Source organism: Telmatherina bonti, assembly GCF_933228915.1.
Source record: "Telmatherina bonti genome assembly, chromosome: 15".
Taxonomy (NCBI): domain Eukaryota; kingdom Metazoa; phylum Chordata; class Actinopteri; order Atheriniformes; family Telmatherinidae; genus Telmatherina; species Telmatherina bonti.
This window is the reverse complement of record NC_136613.1, coordinates 40268384-40287460: the sequence shown is the minus strand read 5'-3', so window position 1 is coordinate 40287460 and position 19077 is coordinate 40268384. Positions and strand designations below refer to the sequence as shown.

At 45.2% G+C, this 19077-nt stretch overlaps 1 protein-coding gene across 1 annotated transcript in view; it reads left to right on the top strand.

Annotated features, from left to right (window-relative positions):
• The window catches only part of LOC306766203 (inactive dipeptidyl peptidase 10-like), a gene marked incomplete at both ends in the record, with an annotated part of 307548 nt that overhangs the window by 29667 nt on the left and 258804 nt on the right, over positions 1–19077 (top strand). Inside the window, one exon of the mRNA XM_079253836.1 lies at positions 4209–4323. Within this exon, the coding sequence (XP_079109962.1) occupies positions 4209–4323 (115 nt within the window). The remainder of the gene's footprint in view (positions 1–4208; positions 4324–19077) is intronic.

Sequence of the window (19077 nt, the reverse complement as noted above, 5' to 3'; positions counted from 1 at the left end):
ACATGTGGTGTTCCTCAGGGATCAGTTCTAGGCCCTGTTCTATTCAGTCTGCAAGTGCTCCCATTTGGTGGTGTCATCAGGAGACATGGAATCACTGTTAAGCAGATGACACACAGCTTTATGTCTCCATGTGTCCTGATGACACTAGACCAATGGATGCCCTTTTTAGCTGCATCCTGGAAGACCTTTTACAGCTTAAGCAGGACAAAACTGAAGTTTTACTTACCGGTCCTGAGAGAGAAATACGTTTTAAAAGCACAGGCATTGTCCTTGCATCTATATCTGCAGGTGAAAAACTTGACTCTGACCTTAGCTTTGTCCCACATATTAAGAACAAAACAAGAATTGGTTTTTATCATCTCAAATATCACTAGAGTCCGTCCTATTCTCTCTCAGGGTAACACAGAGATGCTAATGCTGTTTTCACTTATTGCATAGACTACTGTAATGTCCTGATTTCTGGTCTTCCTAAAAAGAGGATTTTGGCTCTTCAATTATTACAAAATTCTGCTGCACGTGTCCTGATGAAGACCAGGGGGTGGGTCCACATTACACCTTTTTTCAGGTCATTGCATCGGTTTCCTGTGTGTTTCATAGTTGATTTTAAGTTCCTTTTACTAGTTTCTAAATGTCTTAACAGTTTTGGGCCTTCTTAGGGTTAGGCTTAGGGTTAACCCTCTTTCTGATCTACTTTTACTCTATGTGCCCTGGCGGACCCTGAAACTCTCTGGTGCTCGTCTTCTAGTCATTCCTAACGTCAGGACCCGTACCCATGTGGAGGCATCTTTCCAATATGATGGCCCCCATCTCTGGAACAGCCTGCCAGAGGACCTCAGGGCTTCAGAGAACATTCATGTTTTTCAAAGCAATTTTAAAACTCTTTTTTTTTTAATTGGGCTTTCATTTAATATTTATTATGTTAGTGTGGATATTCCATTAATTCATTTTTACCCAATTCCTTTCAGACATTTTATTCTTTTTCAATATGAGTGATATTTTATGACTGATTGTATTGCTTTTTCTTAAAAATCTTTATTGTTTTATTATTTTCCTCAGAGGGGGCCCTCTGCACTGGGTGTCATACCCGCCATGGCTGCGGGGTCACCTTTCATGTCTTTGGTCTCGTGATGGTGCCCCAGATGCTGCGGTCTGGTCGACTCCTGGTGCAGAAGCTCCTGTGATGGTGTTTCTGTGCTCAGCAATATATGACTAGGTAGGTGTATGCGTGATGTTTAAGACAAGTGTTGGGAATGGATGTTGTGTGGATGTATGTCTAAGTGAGTGTGTGTGTGTGTGTTTGTATACATTTGAGAGAGAAGGGAGAGGCTGATAAACTTTCTTTGTTGTAGCGAAACATTCACTGCTAAACAGGAAGTTTCTCACAGCTAATTCCTCTGCTGCTGACTCAGCTGACATGCTGTACGCCCCAGTCTCTGTCAAATGATGAGCCGTTGTTGAAAGAAAACCATTTATTGACAACAGAGCAGCCAACAAACAACACATTTCGTACAAGACCCCGCCTTCATCTACCTTCCAAGCTCTCGCATAACTCTGCAAAATCCCAGAGCTCCTTCAGAGCTGGTATATGAACACAGATGGACACTCTGACATATCCTTGACTCTCTCTCCTCTCTCTAGCTTGACCATTTTAAAAGAGACCATGTGTATATTTTAACACAGCACTATAACCGTGTCTGTACATTGACAAATATTCATTCATTCAGTCGCTTAGTTTGAGGGTCACGGGGGACAGATCACCAGGGCAGGTCGCCAGACCATTGCATGTCTTTGGATGGTGGGAGGAAGCCGGAGAACCCACACAGATATGGGGAGAACACGCAAACTCCACACGGAAAGGCCACTGTTTGAGCCCCTAGCTGAGGATCTTGCTGTGAGGTCACAGTGCTAACCACCAGGCCACCGTGTTGCTATTGACAAATTGACATTGACAACTAATTCTTGCAAATAAGTTTGTAGTGAGACAGATATTATTGTCCAGCTGCCGACCATTGACCTATATGGACTGATCATTATCAGTGAACAACTGATTTCCAATGCCCAATGAGAACACTTCAACGCCCCCCTTAGTCAACAGGCTCTCACAATATTTCACAGTCTCTGAACACCCCCAGGTGGGTGGGACCACCATCACCGAGAAGCACTGGGTTAAACACACTGATTATTAGATTAATGAATAGAAGATAAATTGAGTTACAAAGAGGGGAAGAGGGAATGTCCTGGGTAGTGGCAGAAGAGTTTAGGGTCATGCTCAGTTTCAAGGACACATCAGCTTTGTGTCATATTTATGACATGAGCCAAGTCCTCATAACAGATTAGTGTCATGAGTATTGTGTCGGCATGAGGCTGCTTATGCTGACAAAAACAGCCTGTGGTATGTTCCAAGAGATGATAAGGGAAATTAATGTAAAAGCAGCTTTTCTGAGGTTGTACTTCAGTAACAGTCTGTAACTAAGGCCAGAAAAGTAATTATACCAGAGGAGGAAGTCTTAATTCACCTTGTCAGAGGCACCAGATGTGGAAACCTGCTAAATATCAGGATTCAGAAATGGAGATGCACAGAGGAGCTTCACAGACCTCCTGACTACCTGTTCCACCATACATAACATAACATACTGTGTACTCCGCAGTCCTCACACCCCAGTTCCTAATCTACAGGCCTTAATGTCCATCAGCTGCCCACATGCAGATTCCTTGCCCTGGCATGAGGGATGCTTTCACATCAGTTTGTTATTTGAAGGAAAAGATCAATCCATGCAGACATTTTCTGCTTTTTAGCACTTACCTGTCAATTTAGAAATATTTGCTTTTGTTTTGCAGTGTTTCTCTGCAAATCCTTCACCATGCAGAGGATCACCTCTCATCTGACCTGTTACTAAAGAGAAGCAATGACATGCTCCCGTCAACTGTAGAATCAGCATTGTCCTTGCATCCCACCTCAACTCTGAGTTCTCTCCAGTCAGTAAAATTCACTCTGACATTGACTCGTCTCATCTTGTTCTCTGTCATCTTGTCTCTTTCTATTCCTCTCTTCCTCCCATAATGTGATCTTGGGTTTGTATGATGGATGACCCTGTTGATCTGCAGTGTGACCTGGTGTGTGAAGCAGAACGCAGGTGTAAAGTGTTGTGGAGTCCTAAGCAATGAAGTGGTTATATCTTGCAGCACTGAATGGTGTTTTCAGTAGAGAAGGGGAAGTGATTGGTGGAGCTACAGTTAGCTTTGGGCGGCTGTAGCTCAGGAGGAAGAGCAGTTGTCCTTCAACTGGAAAGTTGGGGGGTTGATTCCAGGCTTCCCCTAACAGGCCGAAGTGTCCTAGGGCAAGACACTGAACCCCAAGCTGCCCCCCGATTTGCCTATCGGGGTATGAGTGTGTTGAATGTGTGTGTGAATGGGTGAATGTGACAAGTAGTGTAAAGCGCTTTGAGTGGTCTGCATGACTAGAAAAGTGCTATAGAAGTACAAGTCCATTTAGTTTTACTTTCACCCTCTTCCCATTTACCTACATATGACCATCATAGCAGAACCAAGATTCATGGTGATGAAGTGTTCAAGTATGATTTCAGAAAAACACATGAGTTTCTGTTCACATTTTTCAGACAGGGACCACATGTACAGATGTGATGATGAAACATCAGGAGACAGAGCTGGAAGAGCAGACTGGTGGATTATGTTCAGATAGACAGATCTACTTTTGTTTTAATTTGAATTCTTTTTTTTTCTTTTTTTTATTAAATTAACTGATGTTTAATGCTCCTTTCACCCTGCTGTGATGCTTTTTATGTTTGTGAGTTGTCTTGTAGATAAAATGTCCTTCTTTCAATTAATCAAATTTTAGTAGCATGACACTGCTATGAAACCTTTGAAATCTGCAACAAACAGGAGGAACAAATATCATGTCTCGAAGTGATTGACATAAAACACCTAAACCTCCCAAAATTAAGGCCATTTTTATATCACAAATACTCTGATGTTCATCTAATGATACTACAGGATTTACAGAGGTACTTACAGTTGGTATTTACAGTTGGTACATGCTGCACAAACTTTGACCTAAATGCACCATGAATTTCAGTCATGTCATTATTATCTGTTTTCATTTGTAGTCCAATCTTACATACAACATAAAAACCACAGCTCAGACTTCAACACCTCCATCCTCTGATGTTTTTCTAACCACCTCTCTGCAGGACCTGGGTGGTGTCAGTCCTCCTCAGAGGAACTGGAAGGGGATTGCCATTGCTCTGCTGGTCATCCTAGTGGTCTGCTCCCTCATCACCATGTCCGTCATCCTCCTTACACCAGGTAACTCAGACTGGCTTGTAAGAAGTTACAATGTTCACCATGGCCTCATTTTTATTTTATGCTCCTATTTTAGTTACTGTGATGTATTATCCAGTCCAGAATGAATCTGTGCCAATGAAGACTAACTTAGATGCCATGCTTTTTATCCAGCACATTATCTCTGCGAGACATGTGGAAGGCGGATTCAGAATGTGTTCTGTTTACCTGAATTACTTTCAAGGTGTTTCCTGACCTTACAGTCCAACCCAGTTCTTTGCCATGTGTAAAACAGATGATGAAACAGTGAGTGAGAGTGCAAGCTAAGAGCTGCTGAATGGAAAAAGACACTAACAGTCAGGTCAGTGGAAGAAAACCAGTTTTTGTCCGAAGAGATGAATAAACCAGATATAAAACCTCCATGTGGGATTATTCTGAGATGATCGGGGCTTCAAAAAAAGAGGTGCCACAGAAAAGATGAATGAAATATTATTCATGCAGTCTGTGACACACTGGTTTCCATGGTTACCAAGGCCTAAGGCAGCACAGGAATGTAGATGTATGATTGGAACAGATCCAGGAAAGAAAACTAAACACCTCCTTACCTTCCCTGCTCAAAAATATTACATTAAATATGACTATTTATAAATAATCCAAAGTACATGTTAATATGTTTCTGTGTTTACAAATGTCTATAAGATGCTAATTTTCTGTTGATTGACTGGGTTTAGACTGGGCTCGGACCAGGCCTAGATCGTGATCATACTGGTCTCAGCCACCTGCTCTCCTTGTATGTATCCAATACCATTTAGCAGTAAGCTCCATTCTAATGAATCCACGAGTCAGGACTTTAATTTGATGAACCACGTACACATTTCAGCCTATAGGAAAACTGCAGAAAATAAATTAAGTAGCTAATATTAGCATAGTGCATGTCTGCACCCCAGTAAACCACCTAAACCATTCAAAACGTTATAAGAAATTAAATTCACCTTTGTAGTTAAAATTTCCCACAAGCAGGGCTGAAACAAAATACTGCTCCTGAACATTAGTTAAAAACTTACACACGGTGGTGACGATGGCATAAACGGATGGCAGATTTCAGAGGAAGAATTTCCCTGCATGTAGCTCTCTGAGAACTAAAACAACATGGTTGACTTTCTGTCACAGGCTCAAAATTGACTTTAAAAACAAAAGACACCATTGAAAATCCTGAGGCAAATTAATATAAAGCACTAATATTAAGCCAAAATCAATGGCAGAACACTCCCCGCCTGATATGGAATAAGATACCACATACTAACACCTAAACACATCATAAACCTAACAGCCGTTTGGTCTTTGTTCTTTAGAAGCATAATAACTTCTGTTAAAGGGTTGAGAATTTTTTTGGCCACTTCATCCTTGATGACCTTAATCTAAATCTTGTTAACTTTTCCATCGTCATCTGGGAAGGTGTTTGTTAAGAGCACCAAGGACCAGTCATTCCGGCTTGTACAGTCATCCTTCAGCAAGACGATGTCACCCTTTATGATGTTGAGACTCAACTCTTGCCATTTATTATTAAGTTGTCGTGTCTCCAGGTATTTGTGCTTCCAACAATTCCAGAATTCATCAGACAATCTTTGAACTTTGACACCACTGTTGCTTATGCAGGTCCTTCTAGACAAACTTCCCTTGAGCAGATGGAACACTTTGCTTTTTAGAAAGAAGTATTGCAGGGGTAAGAGTCTGAGGAACAACTTGACACTAGGAGACAGAAACTAGAGTCCTGGAGTTGATGATGGCCATTACTTCTGCCATAAAGGTGCATAAGACCTTGTTGGATAGGGGAAGATGGAGTGTGGATTAGTACTGAGTCAAAAATTCTCCTTGCAACTCCGTTTATGTTCCCATGCACCACCCATGTGCAAGGAATGAAGTGGGATGAAATGCTAGGTTCCATTCTTGGTTGTTGGCGTATCTCTGGTGGTCTGTCACCACTTTTTTTTTAACTCCAACTCTTTGCAAAGACCAATAAAATTACTCCAAAAGTCTTATTGCAGCTGTTCAGAAGTACCACGGATTGCAAAAAATCTCCCCAAGGAGTGGAAGAAGTGTATAGGAACTGCTCCCATTTTGAATCTAATTCAGTTCAATTCAAATTTATTTATATAGCGTCAAACCACGGCAATGCCATCTCAAAACGCTTTACAGACAGGGAAAAAAAACATAATGAAAACCAATTCATAATAGTCTATATAAGGAAACCAACAGATTGAATTGGAAGCTCCAACTTAAGCTTGTTACATACTCCACGAGAAGCGAGAACTTTTTTCTTGTTCTCGAGGCTCTGAGAAGAAAATGACGACATTTTGTTCTCGCGGACGCGTATGAAGACAGTCTTGACACATCGGGCTGGCAAAACTTTTTTCTTGCGGGACTCTGAGAAGTATCGTGTGATTGGTCAGACATTTGAGGTGGGCGTCATTAGTGGAAATAGCATGAAGCGGAGTTGCTGCTTCCGCGTTTTTGATGTTGCAGGTAAAACGAATTGAGATAGAGATAGAGATAAAGAGACAGAGAAAGAAGCTCAGTGTATCAGGAAAAGTCCCTCAGCAGTCTAAACCTATAGCAGCATAACTAAGGGATGCTAACCATCCCTAGCTATAGGACTTATCAAAAAGATAAGTCTTCAGCCTAGTCTTAAAGGTGGGGAGGGTGTCTGCTTCCCTAACACTAACTGGGAGCTTATTCCATAAGAGAGGGGCCTGATAACCAAAGGCTCTGCCTCCTGCTCGGCTCTTTGAGACTCTAGGAACCACAAGTAAGCCTGCAGTCTGCGAACGAAGTACTCTGCTTGGTATATAAGGAACAATGAGGTCTTTGATATATAGTGGTGCCTGGTTGTGGAGGGCTTTGTATGAAAGGAGAAGGAAGACAATTTCTATTCTAGATTCAACAGGCAGCCAATGAAGAGAGGCTAAAACGGGAGAAATATGATCTCTCCTGCTGGTTCTGGTCAGGACTCTGGCTGCAGAATTCTGGATCAGCTGAAGGCTTTTCAGGGCATATTTAGGACAGCCCAGTAATAGAGAGTTACAGTAATCTAGCATGAACCAGTTTTTCTGCATCACGGAGACAGAATGTCCCTAATTTTGGCTATATTACGTAAATGAAAGAAGGCTGTTTTAGTAACCTGCTTAATATGTGGGCCAAAGGACAGTTCAGAGTCAAATATTACTCCACGGTTTCTCACTGTAGCACTGGAAGCTAAAGTAATGCCATCCAAGTTCATTACAAAACTGGGAAATTTAGCTCTGAGTTTTTCAGATCCAATGAGAATTACTTCAGTCTTATCTGAGTTTAAGAGGAGAAAATTTCTAGACATCCAATTCTTTATGTCTGTGAGACAATTTTGTAGCCTATCTGGCTGATTTCTTTCATCTGGTTTAAAGGAAAAGTATATCAGAGTATCATCTGCATGACAATGAAAGTTTATTCCTTGTTGTCTAAGAATTTTGCCTAAAGGGAGCATATATATTGCGTGAAGAGTATTGGTCCAAGTACGGAACCTTGAGGAACACAATGACTTTTGTGAACCTCTCAGGATCCACTGTTTGTCTTTTTGTAACACAGCTAGTTACTTGTGGTTGTATTTCTGCATCAGAATTTGGGTTACTGAGCTCAAAAGTTTCATGCTGTTTAATAGTTCTCTGTGACTTGTATAGGAATGCTGGACCTGTGAACCAGTTGGTCCTGGTCAGCTGTGAGGCTTGGATGGACCTACAAGTATGTATAACTGGGTTGTGCTCCGTTGGTACATACTGTACTCAAGGCCGTGTTAATGCACTGACTTACGTGGGCTGAATAAAATTGGCTCATGACAAACAGAACTAGCAGAGAAAAAAGGACTAAAGAGCATTCCGAAGCTCAGGGAGATTTTTTAATTACACAAATGATAAACACCTCCCTGAGCCGTCACCTTATCGTGGTGGAGGGGTTTGTGCGTCCCGAAGATCCTAGCAGCTATCTTGTCGGGGGCTTTATGCCACTGGTAGGGTCACCCATGGCAAACAAGTGTCTAGGGGAGGAACCAGACCAAGCACGGCTCATCAACCCCTATGATGACGACAAACCTGGGCATAAAATGTTCCCTTGCCCGGACGCGGGTTAACCGGAACCCCCTCTGGAGCCAGGCCTGGAGGTGGGGTATGAGAGCGAGCGTCTGGTGGCCGGGCCTTCGCCCATGGGGCCCGGTCGGGCTCAGCCCGAAAGGGTTACATGGGCCCCACCTCCCGTGGGCTCACCATCTACGGGAGGAGCCGTAGGGGTCGGGTGCAGTGTGAGCTGGGCGGCGGCAAGGGGCGGGGACCCTGGCGGTCCGATCCCCGGCTGCAGAAGCTTGCTCTGGGGACGTGGAACATCACCTCTCTGGTGGGGAAGGAGCCTGAGCTTGTGCCCGAGGTTGAGCGGTTCCGGCTAGATATAGTTGGACTCACCTCGACGCATGGCTTGGGCTCTGGAACCAGTACCCTCGAGAGGGGCTGTATATTCTTCCATTCTGGAGTTGCTCACGGTGAGAGGCGCCGAGCAGGTGTGGGCATTCTCATTGGCCCCCAGCTTGGTGCCTGCACGTTGGGGTTTACCCCGGTGGATGAAAGGGTAGCTTCCCTCCGCCTCCGGGTGGGGGGGACGGGTCCTGACTGTTGTCTGTGCTTATGCACCGAACGGCAGTTCAGAGTACCCACCCTTTCTGGAGTCCTTGGAGGGAGTGCTGGAGGGTGCTCCTTCTGGGGACTCCATTGTCCCACTGGGGGACTTCAATGCTCATGTGGGCAATGACAGTGAGACCTGGAGGGGAGTGATTGGGAGGCATGGTCCCCCCCTCTGAACCCAAATGGTGTTTTGTTATTGGACTTCTGTGCTCGTCATGGATTGTCCATAACGAACACCATGTTCCAACAAAAGAGTGTCCATATGTACACCTGGCATCAGGATTCCCTGGGCCGCAGTTCGATGATCGATTTTGTAGTCATGTCATCGGACCTGCGGCCACATGCCTTGGACACTCGGGTAAAGAGGGGGGCGGAGCTTCAACTGATCACCACCTGGTGGTGAGTTGGCTCAGATGGTGGGGGAGGAAGCCGGTCAGATCTGGCAGGCCCAAACGTGTTGTGAGGGTCTGCTGGGAACGTCTGGCAGAGTCCCCCGTCAGAGCGAGCTTCAACTCCCACCTTCAACAGAGCTTCAACCATGTCCCGAGTGAGGCGGGGGACATTGAGTCCGAATGGGCTGTGTTCCGTGCCTCTATTGCTGAGGCGGCCGGCCGGAGCTGTGGCTGTAAGGTCGTTGGTGCCTGTCGTGGCGGTAATCCCAGGACTCGTTGGTGGACACCAGCAGTGAGGGATGCCGTCAAGCTGAAGAAGGAGTCCTATCGGGCCTTCTTGGCCTGTGGGACTCTGGAGGCAGCTGATGGGTACCGACAGGCTAAGCGGCATGCGGTTTCAGCTGTCACCAAGGCAAAAACTCGGGCATGGGAGGAGTTTGGCGAGGCCATGGAGGAAGACTTCCGGACGGCTTCGAGGCGATTCTGGTCCACCATCCGGCGGCTCAGGAGGGGGAAGCAGTGCTCCATCAACACTGTATACAGTGGAGATGGGGAGCTGCTGACCTCAACTCGGGATGTTGTAGGTCGGTGGAGGGAATACTTTGAAGACCTCCTCAATCCTACCAACACGTCTTCCGATGAGAAAGCAGAGCTGGGGGACTCAGGGGTGGACTCTCCTATCTCTGGGGCTGAAGTCGCTGAGGTGGTCAAAAAGCTCCTTGGCGGCAAGGCCCCGGGGGGGGGGGGGGGGGGGGGGGGGTGAGATCCGCCCGGAGTTCCTTAAGGCTCTGGATGCTGTGGGACTGTCCTGGCTGACATGCCTCTGCAGCATTGCGTGGACATCGAGGGCAGTGCCGATGGATTGGCAGACTGGGGTGGCCCCCCTTTTTAAGAAGGGGGACCGGAGGGTGTGTTCCAATTACAGGGGAATCACACTCCTCAGCCTCCCTGGTAAGGTCTATTCAGGGGTCCTGGAGAGGAGGGTCCGCCGGATAGTCGAATCCCGGATTGAGGAGGAGCAGTGCGGTTTTCGTCCCGGCCGCGGAACAGTGGACCAGCTCTATTCCCTCTTTGGGGTCCTGGAGGGGGCATGGGAGTTTGCCCAACCAGTCTACATGTACTTTGTGGACCTGGAGAAGGCGTTTGACCATGTCCCCCGCGGGCTCCTGTTGGGGGTACTCCGGGAGTATGGGGTACCGGACCCCCTTGTACGGGCTGTCCGGTGCCTCTGCAGCCGGTCGTTGTCACGCAGAGGAAAGCAGAAGCGGGACAGAGTAGGAGCAGCAGCCACATAAGCATCAGAGAGAAAGACGAGCCAGATAATCCTCTTAGCAGTGATCCGAGCCTCTGGAGGATGACTTAGACTGGTCTAAAGTATGCACTTACTGGGCAAAAATGGGACCAATGGCGTGTCAGAAAAAGTACTGATATGTCTGCGTTGGTTCCTGTAAGGGTATGAGCCAGCTTTAATTTTGAAAAAGTAGAAAAACTTAAGCTATGTTGTTTTCATCATCAAGCATTGTGTACATTTTTATGACCTGTTGTGGGTGCTCTTTTGTATATACTTTAACAAAATAGTTCAAGTCTGAACATAATTGAACACAATTTTGATTTAAAGTGGTTGCCACAAACTTCAGTTTATAAAGGACTTACAACTGCTTCTGGTGTAGTGTCCTGTTCAGACTCCCCACCATCATTTTTTGGGGAGGTTTAGGCTGTGACTGACCATTGCAATGGACCAGGATGAAGAGCCGTGGTGTGCTTGTCATTGTTACACTCTTCACATTTCAGGGTAACCTTGCAGTCACATCCAAGATGAGAAGTAGAGGAGCAGCATCTTGAACAGATGCCTCGTTCTTTACGTTCCTAGATAGTCTGAAGCCACGGCAATTCTTCAAGGGGTGGTGTTTTTTAATGCATGGGCCACTGCTTGGCTACATCATCTTTAGGTGCTGCTTCATTTTGCCTTAGGTCTCCTCTGCTGTGGAGCAAACTGGTCTGGTCTCACACTGGGCTTAGATTAGGTTTAGACCAGGCTCAGAATGACCTCAGGCTGGTCTTAAAATGGGCTCAGACTGGGCTTCAGCTGGGCTTAGACTTGGTTGAGATTGTGCTCAGACTGGGCTCCTACTACTCTCAGATTAGGCTCACACTGTGCAGACATGTGCAACCCCTCTAACCTACAAACATTTTCACAGATTAAATGTGACCACATCAGGTGAAACTCTCACTCAATGATTTTTTTCTTTTTTTTTTTTTTATCATTTCATGTTTCCATGAATAATGTCATTCTCATGTCTGTCCAACTCTGCTTTAGCAGACAGTAAATACATGTTAACATGTTAATTTCTAATATCAGCAAGAGGCTAAACCTGGAAACTAAATATTACTAATCAAAATTTTAGACATTGATGAACAGACCAGGTCTTTTATGATATGAGTTGTATAAGAATTATCGCTAATATGAATCTATGAGGTCAAAACTGAGTTTTCTCGTGACAATTTCAGAGGGTTATTACCAGTGCCCAGTTAGTACATGCAGCAGCCAGTCACATTTAGAGGCCTTGCTGAGTGCCCTGTGTGCAACATGTCTTCTGTCCTAAAAATCTATCATGAAGCAGTAACGGGATAAGTGGTAATGAGATGATGAATGCCAGATGTGGCTGACTCTGCTGCAGATCCATGCTTCTACCTGTAAAGTAGATACGCCCACACATACACACTTGCCAGGTCCTGCAGAGTCTTGACACTCGCAGTGTGAAAGCAACCGGAGCTTCCAGGGAGTGATATAGATCAACATGGTGGATATCTGGGTGTTGCTCATACTGGAGTCATTCTGGTGAGAACTGGATGAGGTCTGAACACCAAAGTAGAATCAGAAACCCCACAAATGCATAATTGTGTTGCTGTTCCATCATTTACAAGCTTTCACTGCTCCTGGCCATTCGATGAGCTGGGTTGTTCTGCCACTTGATTATTCATGGTTATGGACAACACCACCCCTAGTGATCAGCTGTTGTAACTACATGATGCTGACCAGGTGGTTTGGGTTGCTCCAGCAAAGTCCAGCGTAAAACAAAATCAAACAAAGACTTTCCCTCCCAGTCGATCCCAGAACACCTGGTATGAATGAGCCCTTGAGAGTGGAATTTACCAGATCTAGTTCAATGTTGACTAAACCGAGATAACAATTGCTGAATAAATATAATCCACTGACAACTTTGGTAGTAGGTCTATTAGTTGTACACATGCTGGTTCTACAGGAATGTGTAAAATGGCGCATTTTCAATTCAGTTCAATTCAACTTTATTTATATAGCATCAAATCATGGCAAAGCCATCTCAAGATGCTTTACAGACAGGAAATAAATTTAAAAAAAAAAAAAACAACATAATGAAAGCAAATTCAGAATAGCCGATATAAAGAAACCAACAGATTGAGTTTGAGGCTCCAAATCATTCTCCCATCCTGAACAAGCACACTGGCGACAGTGGGAAGGAAAAAACTCCCTTTTAACAGGAAGGAAGCCTCCGGCAGAACCTGGTTCAAGGACAGGCAGCCATCTGCCTCTGCTGTGTGGGGGGAAGAGGACAGAAAGACAACAGATAACAGGAACTGCTACTCCCGGCCAGGGAGACCTGCTGAGACAGGAGACATACATGTTAATGATGCTACACTGTTATTGGGGGGGGGAATAAAAGAGAGAGATAAAGAGAGCCTCTTTAAAGACCCCCCCAGCAAGAATGATCTTTGTTAAAGTAATCTCAAAAGTTAACATATAGTAAAAGAAAAGACTGTCATAAACAAATGATTTATAAAAAAAAAAAAATTCTAACAGACCAGTTCTATACCCTCTTTGGGGTCTTGGAGGGGGCATGGGAGTTTGCCCAACCAATCTACATGTGCTTTGTGGACCTGGAGAAGGCGTTCGACCATGTCCCTCTTATGCAGGGTGCTCCGGGAGTACGGGATTCCGGACCCCATTCTATGAGCTATCCAGTCCCTGTACGACAGGCGTCATAGCTTTGATTACCAGCAGTAAGTTGTATTAGTTTCCAATGAGGGTCGGAAACTAATACTCTCTGCTTTTTGCTTTTCCTTAAATTTTTACTACATCGATCTGATCGGCTGGTCTCTCAACGCATTCAATTAAATTTTTTCAACCCAGAGATCAGGCAGTGGGGAGCCCGCGTGTCCTGAGGGACGGCTTCCTGCTGGATATGTTAAGGACTCATGGGCCAGATGGAGACCTATGTGTCTCGGGATTCTGCTGATTGGCACTGGCGGAGTTCTGATCTATCTCAAGACCCGTGAGATTCTGGCAACAACTGGCAGGCTGCCTGAATTATGTAACGGTATGGGCCGAGCTAGCAGTGCACAGACTCTTGCGTTGACCGGACTCCACCGTAAGCAGGATGCCAGTTTAGCACAGACTAGTCATCGTGTGTCGGTCCCAGAGCTGGTACACAGAATCGATAACAACATGGAGAGGATAACTGCTAGGATCGGTAAAAATGAACTCCCCCATTCGGCTATTTGGAGCTGCCAGCCTGAGATTATTTTCCTCGCCTGGAACCCAAACAACAATCATATCTGGATCCAACTTCCCAACGGCCTTGGGCCGGTGCAACCGCCCCTGAAAATGGAAGAAGAGATGTTCATAGACACTCTGCCCCTCTTCCTCATCCATCCCCGGTCCCCTCCCACATGACTCACCACCTCCCTGGACTTTGTGTGCGTCGTGTTTGAGTTTCTGCTTAAGTGTATGAGGTTTTTTTCTCTGTCTCTTCTGTGTCATCTAGTGGCGCGGCCCGGAGTTCCATGTTTTTTTCCCCTCGACCCCTCATGAGCCGAATGTATCACTGTTCTTATATGTTATAAGGCAGTGCCGGTTAAACTGGCTGCGGAGCCTAAGCTTAAGTTTGGTTCTGTAATCCTTTTTGTCAATAATGTTACATGTCTGTATGTCAAACCTTAGACGAGCTGGCTAGAACCTTGAATTTTCCCTCGGGGAGGGATAAAGTATCTTTGATTTGATTTAGATAGGGTCATTTTCAACATTGGTGAACGTAACTCTAAAGAAAATGGTTGGACCACTGAGGAAAAAAAATCAGGACAAGCTTCGAGCAGGTTGTAAAATACATAAGACTGATCCAAATAAGGAATCATTCTGGATACTATGATGATGAATGTGAAAAAATAGGGGTCTTGGGAATTATCATAGGAAGAGAACAGATTACAATATGGGGAGAACTGTGCCTCTTGGCAGAGGTTTGCGCTCCCTGAGTACTTTTATAGTGGAGTCTATTGGTCTGCTCTAATTTGTCCCTCCCAGTCTCCAACAGCCCGTACTGGAGCAACACACACATGCAACAACCACCATCCTTAATTCATAAACAGACAAATATATCATGATAAGACTGGTTCTGTTTTCCAAATATATTTCAAAGCAACACAAGATGTAAAACTGTCTTTAACAGCTGGACTTTAACTACTGAACAGCCAGAGACAGCAGGTAAAAGGTAAATAATATAAGCTGTCAATCTTTAAATTTGAACTCAAAATGCATCGAAAAAGAAAAGTTCCAAAACTGATGTTAGCTGTTTTCATATACTACAACACAAAGCATGCACACTCTCACATGCCCACTCACAGCAGCAGCCACTTAGTGGTTTTGGGAAATCCATATGTTTTTGGTCTCACGTACACTTCACCACTGGATTTAATAGAATTATGTAGAACAGAAAAGGCCAAGGCTAATGGTTTAGCATAACTAGCTTAACCTTGGAAGTATCAATTACTGTCGGGAATGATCTGCCTCATGTTCATGTCATTCTGAAGACAAACACGGTTTAAATGAAATGAAATGAAAAATACTTTATTAATCCCCAAAGGGAAATCCAATATTGTAGTATATAATAATAACTAGAGGTCTTGTTTTGGAGGCTGATGGCTGCTGGCAGGAATGATCTTCTGTATCTTTCAGTCTTACATCGGACCTGAAGAAGCCTCTCACTGAACACACTTTGTTGTTTCATCACTGTGTTGTGGAGAGGGTGTGAAGAATCCTCCATCATCTTCATCAGCTTGTGCAGCATTCTTCTTTGGACAGTCAGCTCCAGCGGCTCCAAAGTTACTCCAAGCACAGAAGCAGCTTTCTGGATCAGTTTGTTGATTCTCTTCAAGTCTCTGGTTCTGATGCTACTACCCCAGCAGATGCTGCAAAGCTGACTGCACTCTCCACAACAGACTTATAGAAGATATGCAACATCTTGGTGCAGACGTTAAACCATCTCAGCTTCCTTAAGAAGTACAGTCTGCTCTGACCTTTCTTGTAGATGTAGTCAGTGTTGCATTTCCAGTCCAGTTTGTTGTCCAGCTGAACTCCAAGATACTTGTATTCCTCCACCACCTCCACCTCCTCTCCCAGGATGGAAACAGTGCTTTGTTTATTCTTCTTCCTCCTGAAGTCAACAATCATCTCTTTTGTTTTGCTGCTATTTAATATGAGATGATTGTCACCGCACCATTTAACAAACTGACTGACCAGTTCTCTGTACTCTGCTTCTTGTCCATCCCTGATACACCCCACAACTGCAGAGTCATCAGAGTATTTCTGCAGATGACAGGACTCAGAGTTGTACTGGAAGTCTGAGGTGTACAGAGTGAAGAGGAATGGCCAGAGTACAGTTCCTTGTGGTGCTCCAGTGCTGCTGACCTCCATCTCAGACACACAACCTTTCAGTCTCACAAACTGGGGTCTGTTTGTGAGGTAGTCATAGATCCAGGTGGTTGTGGAGGTATCCACCTGGAATTTATGGAGCTTCTCACATAACAAAGCAGGCTGAATGGTATTAAAAGCACTGAGAAATGAAAGAACATGACCCTCAGAGTGCTGCCTGAATGGTCCAGATGAGAGTGTGCTCTCTGGAGCAGGTATATGATGGCATCTTCAACCCCAAGTCCATTACGATATGCAAACTGGAATGGGTCCTGAAAGGTGTTTACTTGCTTGTTGAGGTGAGCCAGTAAGAGTCTCTCCAGGACTTTCATGATGTGAGATGTCAGGGCAACTGGTCTGTAGTCACTTGGTTCAGCTGGTTGTGTTTTTTTAGGCACTGGAACAAGGCAGGAGGTTTTCCACAGCACTGGGACTCTATTTTGTCTCAGACTGGTGTTGAAAAGGTGCTGGAGAATCGGACATAGTTGTTCTGAGCAGGTCTTGAGAACTCTGGGACTGACACCATCTGGACCTGCAGCCTTGTTCTGGTTCAGTTTCTCAAGTTGCTTCTTAACCTGATTGCAGGAGACAAACAAGGTGGAGGTCTCAGGATGTCCTGATGGGGAGGGAGATGAAGCTATGTTCTGGTCCATGACTGAGCTGCAGGGTGACAGATTGGAGGCGTGACAGGAAAGCAGTGGGCTGATGGAGGTTGTGTGGTCTGTTGGGCTGGAGGTAGGGGGTGAACTGAACCTGTTGAAGAATATGTTCAGCTCATTAGCTCTGTCCAGACCTCCATCAGGCTGGTCCCCCTTTAACTTGAAGCCGGTGATCTTCTTCATTCCAGACCACACATCCCTCAGGTTATTCTGCTGGAGCTGACTTTCTAACTTCTTCCTGTAGTCCTCCTTGCACTTCTTAGTTTGTGTTTTAAGTTGTTTTTGTGTTGCCCTCAATAACTCCCTGTCTCCATCCCTGAAGGCTTTCTTTTTGATGTTCAGCAGCTTTTTCAGGTCACTGGTGATCCAGGGTTTGTTATTGGGGAAGCACCTCACTGTTCTTGTTGGGACGATGCTGTCCACACAGAAGTTTATGTAATCTGTCACACACTCAGTCATGGCGTTGATGTCGTCTCCATGAGGTTCACAGAGGACGTTCCAGTCTGTAGCCTCAAAGCCTCCTCTAGGAGCATCTGCAGCTTCAGCAGACCAGATGTTGATAGTCTTTGTGATGACTGGTTGCTGCTGAACGATGGGCTTGTAGGTGGAGGTGAGAAGAACCAGATTATGGTCAGATCTTCCTAAAGGAGGCAGGGCAGAACAACTGGATCCATTATTCATATTTGCATAAAATAAGTCCAACATCTTATTTTCTCTGGTGGAGCAGCTGACAAACTGCTGGAATGTTGGTAGAGTTGCAGAGAGGGAGACGTTGTTGAAGTCTCCGGAGATCGCCATGAATGAGTTTGGATGCTGTGTTTGTAGCCGAGCAACGACGGAGCTGATGACGTCACAGGCTGTGTCTGGTGCAGTACTAGGTATTATATAAACCGCTACCAGAATAACACTGGTAAACTCTCTGGGTAAATAATATGGACGGAAGCTCACAGCTAACAGTTCCATGTCCCTTGTGCATATCTTCTCCTTGACAGTAACATGTCCAGGATGACACCAACGCTGGTTAACCAGCACTGCAATTCCACCACCCTTTAGCTTTCCGCTGTGTTGTCTACTGCGGTCTGCACGGACCGTTTTAAAGCCCGGTACAGACACATTACAGTCAGGGATGTGTTCATGCAGCCATGTCTCGGTGAAGCACATAATACTGCACTCTCTGTATTCTTTCTGAGACCTTGTTAGCATCTCCAGCTCCTCCGTTTCCTTAGCCAGCGATCTCACGTTACCCATTAAGACAGTTGGTAAATATGATTTTAATCTGTATCGCTTTTTGTTGTTGTTTCGCTGATAATCCTGATTTGGGAGAGGTTAATCAGTTGACCCCAATTGTAAACAAGTCTTTCGTTGCCATAGAGACTCATCATAACAATCCTTGAAATAGCGCAAATATGCAGAAAAATCTTCCTTGCAGCACACCCTCCGAACCGGCATGAAATCCTCAGGAAAAAATACCTAATTTGAGGTAATATCTATGCAAGAAGACTTTGTACTTAAAAAAAATCAAGATAGCAAATCAGAGCTACTACAATCTGCTGCCAACAGACGGCACAATCTAGAAAAAAAGGAAAGAAAAGTGAATGACTTTTTGACCTGTTTCATGTGTTCCCCAGAGACTGGCTGTCAACTTGTAGCCATCACAAGTGTTGTCTCTCCTCTGTTAAACAAAAGAGGCAGGTAAGTTCAGACAATACGTAATGGGGTTAACCTGAGCCACAACCTTGAAGGGACCCACGTAATGGCAACTCAGCTTGCGACAGGTGCTGCGGAGTCGAAGTCACGTGTGGACAGCCTCAACAGATCGCCTGTGGAGTAAACATGCTCCAACCTCCGCCGTCTGTCAGCCTGATGAGAGCAGCGCCTGACGGCACTCTGGAGCTGTTGATACGCTTGTGCCAAACCCTCTCACTATGCTTGAACCAGTCATCCACCGCAGGCACATTGGAGCTCTCACCATTTCAGGAAAACAGAGGAGGTTGAAAACCTAGGAAACACAAAAGTGGAAGCCTTTTGAGGGAATTCTGAGCGTATTTAGCCCAAGGAAGGAATTCGCTCTATGACAAGAGGTTCTTGTGACAGAAAGGAGGTCAGAATCGGCTGACCTCCTGGATCTTGCATTCAGACTGCCCATTCGATTCTGGACAATAACCTGAGGTAAGATTCACAGCGACCCCCAACAAATGTGCCTCTATGCGAGCTGCAGAGGCATCAACCTCTGGATGTGGGAGAGCAGATGCTGACACAAATGCATCCTTCAACCGAATGAAGGCCACCTCCGATTCAGGAGTCCAGAT